This window comes from Rhinatrema bivittatum, chromosome 7 (genome assembly GCF_901001135.1).
Source record: "Rhinatrema bivittatum chromosome 7, aRhiBiv1.1, whole genome shotgun sequence".
Classification (NCBI taxonomy): domain Eukaryota; kingdom Metazoa; phylum Chordata; class Amphibia; order Gymnophiona; family Rhinatrematidae; genus Rhinatrema; species Rhinatrema bivittatum.
This window is the reverse complement of record NC_042621.1, coordinates 140,767,221-140,780,950: the sequence shown is the minus strand read 5'-3', so window position 1 is coordinate 140,780,950 and position 13,730 is coordinate 140,767,221. Positions and strand designations below refer to the sequence as shown.

At 42.8% G+C, this 13,730-nt stretch overlaps 1 protein-coding gene across 3 annotated transcripts in view; it reads right to left on the bottom strand.

Moving 5' to 3' along the window:
• The window catches only part of CSNK2A2 (casein kinase 2 alpha 2), a 255,941-nt gene that overhangs the window by 68,018 nt on the left and 174,193 nt on the right, over positions 1–13,730 (bottom strand). For 2 of the 3 annotated variants that reach the window (XM_029609255.1, XM_029609253.1), the window contains 4 exons: positions 6,837–6,920; positions 6,424–6,537; positions 3,333–3,434; positions 2,891–2,991 (listed from right to left, as the gene is read on the bottom strand). In XM_029609255.1, the coding sequence (XP_029465115.1) occupies positions 2,891–2,991; positions 3,333–3,434; positions 6,424–6,537; positions 6,837–6,920 (401 nt within the window). The remainder of the gene's footprint in view (positions 1–2,890; positions 2,992–3,332; positions 3,435–6,423; positions 6,538–6,836; positions 6,921–13,730) is intronic. The other variant, XM_029609254.1, reaches the window with a different exon arrangement.

Here is a 13,730-nt window from a genome sequence, read left to right as displayed (position 1 = left end):
CAAGACAGACGAAGGAGGGGGAGGCAACACCAGACCTCCCCCTTGGAGCCCCAAGGGAGATTGGTGCCCGGCACTGGTATCAGTGGGGGAATGCCTGGGACTCCCAGGTTCGATGGAGGCCTCCTCTCCTTGAGGGTCGCTTTGGGGATACAGTGGGTGCCAGTGCCAACCAGAGCCCAGTTGGCACTGGCACCCACTGTAATGATTGGTGACAATGCTTTCAGGACCTCCCTCGGTGCTCAGTCTGGTCTTTCCCTGATGCAGAGGATGATGGAGATGATACCAATGTCCTGAAGCAAGACGACACCAATGACAGCCTATTCCCGCCCCTCTGTCCTTAGAGAGCCCCCAGTGGGGAAGTGGAAGCGAAGGGTCGATGTCAGGCTCTCCACGGCCTTTCAGAGTCGACGCCCAGACACCAGAGTCGAAGCTTCAGATTTCTTGGAACCAAAGAGCTTCTCCATCTTGTCCAGATGGATGCCAAGGCCTTTGGGGTTCTTCTGGTCGCAAAAACGACACACCCCGGCAGAGGATACAAACCTTATGCAGATCCGTGAGGGACATGTTCCACGGACACTGGGGGCATCAATGAAACCTTGACGCCATTACAAAAAAGACCCGGCGAGCAGTCTATGACCGGCGGCCACTGAGCAAGGGAAACCACCGGGAATAGACTTGACAGCAGGGAGAAAAGCTTACTGCATTGCCAAACTAAGCCAACAGGAAGAGGAGGGCACAGAAACAGTTGGAACCAACTGGGAATACTTGAAAACACAAAAAAATTGCAGAGTTCCATACCCGTGAGTTGATAGCTCTGCAGAAAAGAAGACTGAAGAGGGACCCTGCATGGACGCATGGATAGTGGCATGCTGGGCATGCTCAGTGTGCCAGTCAGTTTCTAGAAACTGACAAATTTTCCATGCTGGGCTCCATCTGAAGGATAAAAAAGGCACATCTAGTCTGCCCAGTATTAATTATCTGCATTTACCCAAAGTAGATAAAAGTTCCACATGGAACCCAGCTCCCAATCCTATGTCCTTTTTTAGTGTTGCAACTGCTGCTTTGATATGGATCACTGTGATCCACATCAGCTCTGTGCAGATTATCCCATTCCATCCAGGGGGCACAATGCAACCACATCACTGCTGCCCTGGGCTGAAACCACTCAGTGAAGGTTGTCCACTGCCCTCATTGCCATTCTCGTGTCATCAGGGATTCTCTGTATTGATCCCATTCTTTTTTTTTTTTTTTTAAGCCTACCATCGTCCTTATCACCATCTCCTCGAGGCGGGCATTCCAGGCATCCACCACCTTGCCATGGTTGTTTTGGTGTCAGTAATTCTTACAAGGAACTACTTTGTTTGTTGAGGAATTTTTTCAACAGATTAAAGATATAGCCATGGGGATCACCATGGTTCCTGATATTGCTTACCTTTATGTTTCCTTGGGTTGTGTTATGGTTGGGATACATGGATGTTTTCCTGATTTAGTGGGGCACAGAGAATTTCTTGATTTTTTTCAAATTTTTTTTTAATACCTGCAATCCGAATTAATATTCTGGATGTAATGAGACTGGCAGAGATGTAACTTGACATATGGGTTAGTTTGGAGGGAGCCATTTTGAGACATCTATTTTTAGGAAATCCACTGATAGAAAACAATCTTTTCTGTTTTGATAGTTGCCATCTGAAGCATATGAAATATACCAATTAGTCAATGTTTTCATTTGTGCAGGAGTTGTTCATCTTTAATGGCATTTTCAAGGAATGCAAGAATCATGGCACATTGTTTTATATAATGTGGTTTGCCATATTTGTGCAAGAGGGCTTTGTCCATTAATCAGGATTTTCTCTCGTTCGCAAGAAAATCTTATGGGTACTGTGCTACTAATACTTGATAAACCTCAGTTTGCTTTTAAGAATTCAAGAAACATTCATCTCATCTTATTTGCCTTTGTTTTGATCAAGGGGTCATTGCAGTGAACAAGAATCCCCCGAGTCCTATAATAGGCGAAACATTAGGAATGCAGTACCATTGTTTTCTCTTCCTGCGGAAGTTTGTTTCTCCCCATGGACATTTGTCCTTTAGAGATATTTGTAGAACTTTCATCATCAGCTCTTTTACAAATGAACTGATTTGACCAAGATCTGAGAAGAATTGTGAATTTGAATATATGGTCCAATGTTTGGTGCAAATGGAAAACCTTTTTTGAAAAAGGAAATATAAATCTATTTCATTAACAGCGATTGTCACATGACAATTTTGGACAAGTCAGTTGTGGGGTATATGTATTTGTAACCTATTCTCCTAATAGGGTTGTTTGAGTGGGGAAGGATGTGTGTGTTTAGGTTTGACAATCATGTTTATTGACGATATGTCCCAGTCTATGCTTTGACTTTTTGAGATTTTGATTTTATGCTTATTTGCAAGTCATTATTTGAGAGTCATTAAATTTTGTATTGCAAGTAAAATATTGTGCAATTTAGCTCTGGCAATTATAGCACATGACTGTTTTTGATTAATTGCTAAGCTGAGTGATTTACCAATTTATTTTGCATCCAGTAAATGGGCAAACATTTTCATCCTTAGTAGGTCTTCATGGGCAGTACATCTAAACACCCTTTGGGGAATTTCCAAAAGATGCAATCTGTAACCATTCATAACAGAACTTAGACTGGAAGACAATCTCTTCTGGACCCAATCAACAGCTTATCCCTGGTTTTGACATCTGTGTGGCTCATTGTGTCTGCTTGACAGCAGAGTAACTCTGTTAGGTACCACTGCTTGAATGTCTACCCCTCCCTCACCTTGGAAACCACTTCAGTTGGCCCCAGAAAAATCACAAATTTCCTACTTCAGTATTGTGTTATTTTCTGCTTACAGCACTTACTGCCCTAGGATGTCATTGAAGTGCGGATCCAGTTCTATATGATACTTTTTCAAGTACACAAACAGCTCATCTGTGCCCAGAACTTTGGCGATACGGACCAGCTGCAAAGAGAAGAGAGAGACTTTCAGCCCAACAGATATGCTGTACAAAACCATCCAGAGAGGAGACAACTGAAATTGTAGTGAAATAAATGTCAGGTGTATGCCTTACAAGAGCTTCCATTCCATAACTGCAGTCCCTGATGGAATCATTCAGCCAGCAACACCATGAACCAAGTGGGAACTGGGCACAGAGCAACTGGTACTAGGTATTGAGTGGACTCCAACTCAAGACCTAAGGTGACCTCAGTTGATAGATTACAAATTCTCTTTACCAGATAGTGAACGATGAAAGATGGAATCTTGACTGCAGTATATAGGAATAGGGGAAGTCCCTTGCTCACCTGGTCATAGTTGTCCTGTCCATGGAAGAAGGGCTCCTTTCTGAAGATCATACTGGCCAACATGCAACCTAAACTCCACATGTCCAGGCTGTAATCATACATCTGAAAAGAGTCAACTAAATCTGTGAGCAGAAGAATATTTTGCAGCAAAATTTCAGTGTAGCAGTACGTCAAAGTTGTGTAGCAAAATATACTGAGTGATTACCTTTTTTTTTTTTTTTGTTTCAAACCTTTTTATGTCTAGTGCTGTTTTGGGTTTCATCCATTGTACCTGAAGACTGGAGGGTGGCTGATGTAACCCCAATATTTAAAAAAGGCTCCAGGGGCGATCGGGGAAACTACAGACCAGTTAGCCTGACTTCAGTGCCAGGAAAAATAGTGGAAAGTGGTCTAAATATCAAAATCACAGAACATATAGAAAGCATGGTTTAATGGAACAAAGTCAGCATGGCTTTACCCACGGCAAGTCTTGCCTCACAAATCTGCTTCACTTTTTTGAAGGAGTTAATAAACATGTGGATAAAGGTGAACCAGTAGATATAGTGTATTTGGATTTTCAGAAGCTGTTTGACAAAGTTCCTCATGAGAGGCTTCTAGGAAAAGTAAAAAGTCATGGGATAGGCGGTGATGTCCTTTCGTGGATTACAAACTGGCTAAAAGACAGGAAACAGAGTAGGATTAAATGGACAATTTTCTCAGTGGAAGGGAGTGGGCAGTGGAGTGCCTCAGGGGTCCTGGGACCCATGCTTTTCAATATATTTATAAATGATCTGGAAAGGAATACGACAAGTGAGGTAATCAAATCTGCAGATGATACAAAATGATTCAGAGTAGTTAAATCATAAGTGGATTGTGATAAATTGCAGGAAGACCTTCTGAGACTGGAAAATTGGGCATCCAAATGGCAGATGAAATTTAATGTGGATAAGTGCAAGGTGATGCATATAGGGAAAAATAACCCATGCTATAGTTACACAATGTTAGTTTCCATATTAGGAGTTACCACCCAGGAAAGAGATCTAGGCGTCAGTGGATAATACACTGAAATCGTCGGTTCAGTGTGCAGTGGCAGTCAAAAAAGCAAATATAGGGAATTATTAGAAAGGGAATGGTGAATAAAACTGAAAAATGTCATAATGCCTCCGTATCGCTCCATGGTGAGACCGCACCTTGAATACTGTGTAAAATTCTTGTTGCCACATCTCAAACAGATCTGATGGAGAAGGGACAGAGAAGGGCGACCAAAATGATAAAGGGGATGGAACAGCTCCCCTATGAGGAAAGACTAAAGAGGTTAGGACTGTGCAGCTTGGAGAAGAGACAGCTGAGGGGGGATATGATAGAGGTATTTAAAATCATGAGAGGTCTAGAATGGGTAAAAGTGAATCGGTTATTTACTCTTTTGGATAATAGAATGATTTGGGGGCACTCCATGAAGTTAGCAAGTAGCACATTTAAAACTAATGAGAGAAAGTTCTTTTTCACTCAACACACAATTAAATTCTGGAATTTGTTGCCAGGGGATGTGGTTAGTGCAGTTAGTGTAGCTGGGTTTAAAAAAGGTTTGGATAAGTTCTTGGAGGAGATGTCCATTACCTGCTATTAAGTTGACTTACAAAATAGCCACTGCTATTACTAGCATCAGTAGCATGGGATAGACTTAATTTTTGGGTACTTGCCAGGTTCTTATGGTCTGGATTGGCCACTGTTGGAAACAGGATGCTGGGCTTGATGGACCCTTGGTCTGACCCAGTATGGCATGTTCTTATGTTCAAGGAGCCCTGAAGCTAAGCTAATCTTCTGGCTCCCGTGGCTATTCTAGAGGAAGTGTCATAGGCCTCACAGGTTGATCTAATGAGATGTTTACAACATTCTTCAGCTGTATGGAGAGTTGACACAAAACTTTGCTTGAAATCTGTGGGAAGTTCTTCAATCATATCCTGTAACTTCTGTAAGCACAAAAACATACTGCAGCATGTATAATGGATTTGCAGTCATTCTAGATCTATAATAGCTGACTAGAACACTCTTTGGTGTATTATCCAATAAGGCAGGGTTTTTCCTCAAACAGGTATTAGAAAGAGTATTTGATCTTTTTGCGTTTAATACTACTGATTGGTGTGGTAGTTGGAACTTTAGATGGCCTGGACAAAACTGAACCTTATACTTGATATTCGGGTTTGTTATTTTTGTCAAACACTAACCCGACACGAGCTGTGTTTCATTTCTTCATCAGGACCCGTATCTGGTAAACGATTAAGCCGATTTTTCAGTGTCAATGAATATCATCTTCTTAAATGAAAGCTCTTTTGCATGTGTTAAAGTTCCGTGGTTTATCTGAATGTGCATCTCCTGAGCACAGCATGTGACTCGTTCTGACAGCAGCAGTGAAGGTGCTTTGGCAGCCACATGCAGCAGCCAAGGTAACAGAGCTGGCTGGCCACAACAGTGACTTCTCCCTTACCCGGACTTGTATGCTGAAGGAGATGTTTCACCCATAATGGTTTCATGTGTCTCCAACCCGCTCTTTCCCCCTTTATTGTAAAATTTGGAAGGCGACTGGGTATGGTTTTAAGTGCTTTCTTACCTCTTCTTTTGGCCATACTAATACATGGAGGCTGATATGCCACACATTTTTGTTAAAATAAGAGTGCCTTGGGCCTGAAAAGGTTAGGATCACTGGACTAGAGCGCGACACAGTTACTACACTGAATAAACCACGTGTCAAATCTTATTTTATGGGAATACCCATGCTTTTGTAAGAATCCCCATAATCAATTAAGTTAATTTAAAGAAGGTGTCAAAGATCAGATCTCTGACTTTGAAAGGCTATATAAGAAAAGCAGAAACTGGGGTGGGTAGGACTAAGTGGCAATCGGCACTCAATAAGACTATCTTCTATGCTAATGCAATTTGTTTCACACAGCAGTTAAGCTCTTTTGCCCAGAAGAGAGGGAAAACAAGTACAAATTCTCTTAAACAAAATCGCAAACAATATTTGGTAGGTTATTTTTTGTTTTTGTTTTGTTTTTTTAAACAAGGTTCTCAGCATTGCTTCTCAGAATCAAAGGCGGCCAATGCCCAATCCTACCTGGTAATCCACGAGGAGTTCTGGACCCTTGAAATACCTGGATGCTACACGGACATTGTATTCTTGTGCCGGATGGTAGAATTCTGCCAAACCCCAGTCTATGAGTCGCAGCTGCTTAGGAAAGAGGGGAGGCAACAAAGATGAGGAAAAGAAGTCAGACAAGGAGGAGGGAGAGGAAAACATAACTGTTTGCTCATTTTCTTGGACACACATACGGAGATATGGGATGTGCTACTATTTCTAGGAATTAAGCCATACCTGCAAGGTGTGCCTTATAGAAACCTTCCTCTACAGCCTTCTGCCTTTACTACCTGCCCTCCCCCTCCCTTGCCCATGCTCATTTTCCCTCCTCCCTCCTCCTCTGACTTTTTACAGCCTCCTCCCAAACCCATTTGCCCTCCTCCTCCATATACCTTTTTTTGCTGATGATCTATCATGACGTTGTGGGGTTTGACATCTCTGTGCATGATCCCCATACTGTGACAGTAATCTAAAGCCTGAGGGACACAAGTTACTAGTTAACACATGTACATGGAACACATTTAGTACCAGTATCAATGATCTGAGCCAGAAGGAATGAAAGCATCAAGACTTCAACAATTCTACTCAAACCATTTAAGGATTGCCTCAACTCTCCTTGAACCTCTGTTAAAGGAAGAGACGTTTCTGTAAAGAGGTTTTAAGGGTATTCTGCACTAGCAGATAAAAAGTTTGTGTTGGGGTGAAAAACAGCATAGGACATTATAAAACAGCAACAGATTAAATCTTAGTTTCTATTTAACAACTACGATTACAGTTAAATTATTTTGGAAAACTACTAAAGACTTGGCAAAGATTATTGCCTCCTGGTGCATAAAGAACTGTTATTTTTATTCTATTTACATTCAGTGCCCATCAATACATCAAGAACCTCTCTCATGCTCTTAGTTACATAGAAACTCAGATGCAAAAATGACCAAGATATACTCCTTTATGACAATTTATTAAGAAACGTCACCAAGTTGAAGTCCCAAGGTTAATGCTAAAAAGATCAAATAAGTACATTTAAAAAGAAAGTCAATTCAGTACATCTTCTATGCTGCATAAATTATTGTTCTTGATTTTCCAGACCATTCTTTAGTAACAGTTCATTTTTTTCTAGGATGAAGAGACAGTGCTGCCCAGTTTACTCCTGGGGGAATTCTGCAAAAAAAAAAAATTTAAAATTCTGCGCACAAAAACTGAAAATTCTGCAAACTTTATATTGGTCAAAATAACAATTTACATGACAGTCTAAGTAATTACATTTTAAATTATTACAGAAAAAAGTTATTAAAGTTGCAGAATTTTAAATATTTTGAGCAGAATTTCCCTAGAAATTCACTGTAAGAGTGTCCTTTCCACATACACACAACCTCATACAGGCTCCCTCACTCTCTCGCACTCACACATCCCCTCATACAGGGCCCTTTCTCTTGCATACACACCCACACAAGCTCCCTTTCTCTCTCATACATACATCCTCACACAGGCTACCTATGTGTCTCTCTCATGCAGCCCTTCACACAGTCTCTGTCTCACACATACACAATCCCTTCACACAGGCCAGCACCCTCACATACACACAATCCCTTTTTCATACACACAAGCTCCCAATCTCACACACATACACACTCCTTCACAATCTCCTCTATGAAACCCACACAAGCATCTCCCCCACTCTCCCTCTTACCAACCAAGCTGTCTCACCCTCCCCCACATCCCCACTCCTCTCACACACACACACACACACATGTATTTATTTATTTTTAACTTTTATATACCGATGTTCCTGTATAGGATACATATCGCACCGGTTTACATGGGACCTGAACTGTCGCCTTGGGGCGAGTACATGGAACATGTAATACAAAAACATAATATCGTATAATCAAACGTAGGGCTATACATAAATTACTTCCAATAAAGGAACATGTAATACAACGTAAATTATAATACAAAATAAATTATAATAAAGTAAATAAAGTGAAATAAAATAAGTTATAATAAAGTAAATATAAAGTGGAGCAAAAAACAAAAGGGCTATACATATTACCTCAGATACATTTATGGTGAAACTGTGAAAGGACTAGAGGGTGTGCAGAGAAAATTAGTGTAATTCTTAGGAGGGACCAGGGGACCTCTGTGAGCGATTATCTCTCCGAAAAGGCCTGGCTAAAGAGCCATGTTTTGAGTTTCTTTTTGAAAACCAGAGGGCAGGGTTCTTGTCGCAAGTCCGGGGGTAGCGAATTCCACAGGGGAGGACCAGCTGTAGACAGGGCACGTTTCCTTAATGAGGTTTTAGCGGCATCTCACCAGCATCCCCCACCGCTCATATAGGCTCCCTCTCTCTGAAACCCACACTCAAGCACCCCCCCCTCTTACCTCCCATGCTCTCTCTCTCACCCTCCCCACCCCCCATCTTACCAACCATGCTCTCTGACACCTTCCCCTCTCTCACACACACCCACACATTCTCTCTCACCGCCATGCCGCGGGACGCACTCAGTTTGTGACAAATATGAAGGGCCAGCATGCCATTTGCGGCGAAAAGGGAAGGCCCCCCTGTGTGCCGCGAATGGCGCGCCGACCCATCATCTTCACCACAGAGTGCGTCCCACAGCACATAGGGGCCTTCCCTTTTTGCCACGAATGGCGCACCGGGCCTTCATCTTTGCTGCAAACTGAGCTTGTGCCGCGGGATGCGCTCCGTTCGCAGTATGCCGGGTCTCCTCTGCTATTTTCTGTGCAGAATTTGGCAATTCTGCGCGGGGGGGGGGGGGGGGGGAATTCTGTGCAAATTCTGTGTTCCGCAGCAGCACAGAATTCCCCCGGGAGTACCAGTTGTACTATGCACATATGCTACCAAAGAAAATGTCCTGAAAGCCTGGGCTAGTGTTTCAGTCTGGTCCAGCTCCGTGAATTTAATGTGCCCTGCTTTATAACCAAGATGCAAAACCTTATTGGACAGCAAAGTTGCTTACCTGTAATAGGTACTCTCCAAGGACAGCAGGATGTCAGTTCTCACACATGGTGACACCTTCCAATGGAGCCTAGCACGAAAAACTTATATGAAAGTTTCTAGAACTTTAACTGAGCCTCACTGAGATCTGGTACTTCATAAGAACAGAAGACTTGCCACACTGGGTCAGACCAAAAGTCCATCAATTCCAGTATCCCGTTTCCAACAGTGGCCAATCCAGGTCACAAGTACCTGGCAGGATCAGGATCCCAAGGGGTAGACAGATTCCAAGCTGTTTATCCCAAGAATGAGCAGTGGATTTCTGCAACTCTACCTTAATAGTTAATGAACTTTTCCTCCAGGAACTTGTTCAAACTTTTTTTTAAAATTTTAAACACAGCTATACTAATAGTTTTCACTGGATCCTCTGGCAATGAATTCCAGAGCTTAATTATGCGTTGAGCAAAAAAAATATTCTCTCTCAATTTTAAATCTATTACCTAATGATTTCATTGTGTCAACCTGGTCTTTGTACTTTTTGAAAAAGTAAACAGATTAACTTTTACTGGTTCCATTCCACTAATTTTATAGACTATCATATCTCCCCCTCAGTCGTCTCTTCTCCATACTGAAGAGTCCTAACCTCTTTAGCCATTCTTCATAGGGGAATTGTTCCATCCCCTTTATTATTCTGGTTGACCTTCTCTGTACCTTTTCTAATTCTGATATATCTTTTTGGAGATGTGGTGGCCAGAAATGCACACAATACTCAAGATGTGGTCACACCAAGGAGCTTTAAAGAATATCATAATGCTTCTCTGTTTTATTTTCCATTCCTTTCCTAATAATCCCTAGCATTCTATTTGCTTTCTTGGCTGCTACTACACTCTGAGCAGAAGATTTCAACTTATTTTCAACAATGACACCTAGATCCTTTTCCTGAGAGGACTCAATTTGGAACCTTGCATTGTGTAGCCATAATTTCGGTTACTCTTCCCTAAAGTGCATCACTTTGCACTTGACCACATTAAATTTAATTTTCCATTTGCATGCCCAGTCTTCCCAATTTTGCAATCTGGTGTCATCGGCAAATGTGATCACCTCATTTGAACCCTTTTCTAGGTCATTCATAAATATATTAAAAAGCACTGGCCCCAGAACAGATCCCTGGGGCACTCCACTATTCACCTTTCTCCATTGGGAAAATTTACCATTTAGCCCTACTCTCTGTTCTCTATCTTTTAACCAGTTGGCAATCCACAATAGGACACTGCCCCCAATCCCATGACTAATTTCCTAAGAAATCTCATGAGGGACTTTGTCAAATGCTTTCTGGAAATCCCAAAAGCATTTGGCAAAGTCCCTCATGAGAGGCTTCTTAGGAAAGTTTACTTTGAATACCTGCATTCCTTAAACTTGAGGTCAAAGGAAACTCATCACCTGGGGCAAAACCACTTTTGAGTTCTCAGGATACTGCAGGAGGTCTGATGGGAGGCTTCAAATGAAGCAGACCCAGCATGAAATGTACAACTAAAGGTTGTACAAAGATGGCCTTACCTTATACATGGTGATGATACGCACCAATTGCACTAAGGTGAACCTAACCAAGTTGGTCTTAAGACCAGCTTCTGAAAGGTGTAGAAGATAGTCAAGCAGGTTTTGTGTGGAGTCGAAGAAGGGTTCTAGGGCCTCACGCTCACAACACACAGCAAACCTCCTCCACTTCAATACATAGGACTTCCTAGTGGAAGGATTTCTGGAAGCCAAGACGACCTGAGACAAATCCTCTGAAAGGTCAAGGAGTTGCAGAATCAGCCTCTCAACATCCAAGTGATGAGTGAGAGGGACTGGAGGTTCGAACTGCACAACCTGCCTTGAGCCTGAGTGATGAGATCTGGGGTAACTACCAGTCTGATTCCCAAATGGTCAACTCCCATTGGAGTAGAAACCACATCTGTATTGGCCAATGGGGAATTTAGGATCACAGTTCTTTCTGTGTTTGCTGGACTTCAAAAAGTCTTTGCTACCCAGTGGAACTGGAGGATACACGTACAGGAGTCCCGGGCCCCAATAAAGAGGAAAAGCATTCAAGGCTAGCTTGCTGCGCACCCTGTGTGTGGAACAGAAGAGAGGGACCTTTCTGTTCCTAGGAGCCACGAACAGATCCACCACTGGGATGCCCCAGATCCAATCAGCTACTGCTTGGTCCAGGGACCATTCGTGGAGTCTTGAGAACTGACTCAGTCTGTCCTCCAAACAGTTCTCCACACCAGCCAGATTAATGAACCTGAGCACCATCCCCAAGAGAAGGCCCAAGTACTGGACCACAGGAGGTACAAATCCATACCTGCTTGATGATGTAATACACTGTCACCCGACTGTTTGTCTGAACTAGAACAATTTTGCTGGACAGTTGATCTCTGAACATCCATAGAGCATACAAATCTTCCAGAGCTCCAGGAAGTGTATCTGGTACTGACTTTTCCGGGCAGACCAAAAGCCCTGAGTGCATAGCCTATCTACATACCTAGACTGGATGCATTTGTAGTCAGGATGATTTGAATTGGAGGAATTTGCAAGGGAACATCCCAAACCAGATTGGAATTTTCCCCTCATCAGGCCAGAGCCTCCCTGAGTGGTAGAGTGACCTGGATGCAGTTCTGAAGGTCTTGAGTGGCCTGTAGGCACAACAATCAAGGTCCATTGGGGGTCTTCTCATGTACAGATGTGCCATGGAAGTAACATGAACGGTTGTGGCTATGTGGCCCAACAACCTCAACATATGCCAAGCTGATTTCTGCTCTCTTGGACCTGCTCCACTATGGCCATCAGAGTATTGGCCCATTGCTGTGGGAGGAAAGCTTTGGCCTGATTTGTGACCAGCAGAGCTCCAACAAATGCCAATTGAGGCGATGGGCAAGGTGAGACTTGGGGTAATTAATGACAAATCCTAACTCCTCCAGCACCCAGATGGTTATGTACATGGACTCACCTCCTGCCTGAGATGTGCTCTTGACCAGCCAATCATCTAGCTAGGGATATATGTGCACCACCACCACAACTAAGCACTTTGTGAAGACATAGGGGTGGACATGAGCCCAAACGGCAGAAAGCAATACTGGAGGTGTTTATTTCCCATAACAAATCTAAGATACTTCACATGACCAGGGAATATCTCAGGTGTGATGCAGTCATCCTTTAGATCGAGATAGCATATCCAGTCCCCTTTTTGCAAAAAAGGGATCAAGGTACCTAGGGAAATCTTGAACTTTTCTTTTTTGATGAATTTGCTTAAGGCCCATAGATCTACGATGGATCAGAGTGCCTGTTTTCTTTGGAATCAGGAAGTGCTTGTGAGTAGAATCCCACTCTCTGCCCTGCTCGATGGCTCTGCCCATTAAGAGGGAGGAGAACTCCATGCACAGTACTTCCTATTGCGCTGAATGGCCCCAAGACGGGCTCAGAGGGCAATTTGGTGGGACATCCAATAGGTTTAATTTGAACTTTTCTGGACAATGCCGAGGATCCATTCCTCTAAGATCATACTGGGCCACCAATCCACATAGAACCACAGCCTGTCCCTGACCTGGAGGTCTTCCAACATAGGTACTAGGATCTTGGCTATACTCTCTTTGGTCTAGTCAAAACCCCATCCCAGGTTTTGGCTAAAATGCTGTCAGGGGCTTAGGCACCCTCTGCTGCCTGGGACAGTTGCAAGGAGTCCTGCTGAGCACAGGACTGAGGTGGTGAAGAATAATGCTTCCTTGGGTGGAAGAACTGCTTCTTCTTCCTGAATCTCAGATACCTCCAAGAAGAGGAGCAAGTCCAGAGCAGGAGTGGAGAGCTGCTGGGAGCATTGCACAGTGCATTCAGAAAGTATTAAGACCCCCTTCACTTTTTCCACATTTTGTTATGTTACAACCTTATTCTAGAATGGATAATATGTTTTTTTCCTTCCTCAACCTACACACAATACCCCATAATAACAAAGCAAAATCAGATTTGTAGAAATTTGTGCAAATTAAAAAAAAAACCTGAAATATCACATTTACTTAAGTATTCAGACCCTTTGCAATGACACTCAAAGTTGAGCTCAAGTGCATCCTGTTTCCATTGATCCATCCTTGATATGTTTCTCCAACTTGGCTGGATTCCACCTGTGCTGAATTCAATTGATTGGACATGATTTGGAAAGGCACACACCTGTCTATATAAGGTCCCACAGTTGACCGAGCATGTCAGAGAAAAATCAAAGTATAGAAAAATAAGTTTGGTAAATATAATAGTCTTAAGTCAATAGTATGTTATCAGTGTCTAAGTACACTGG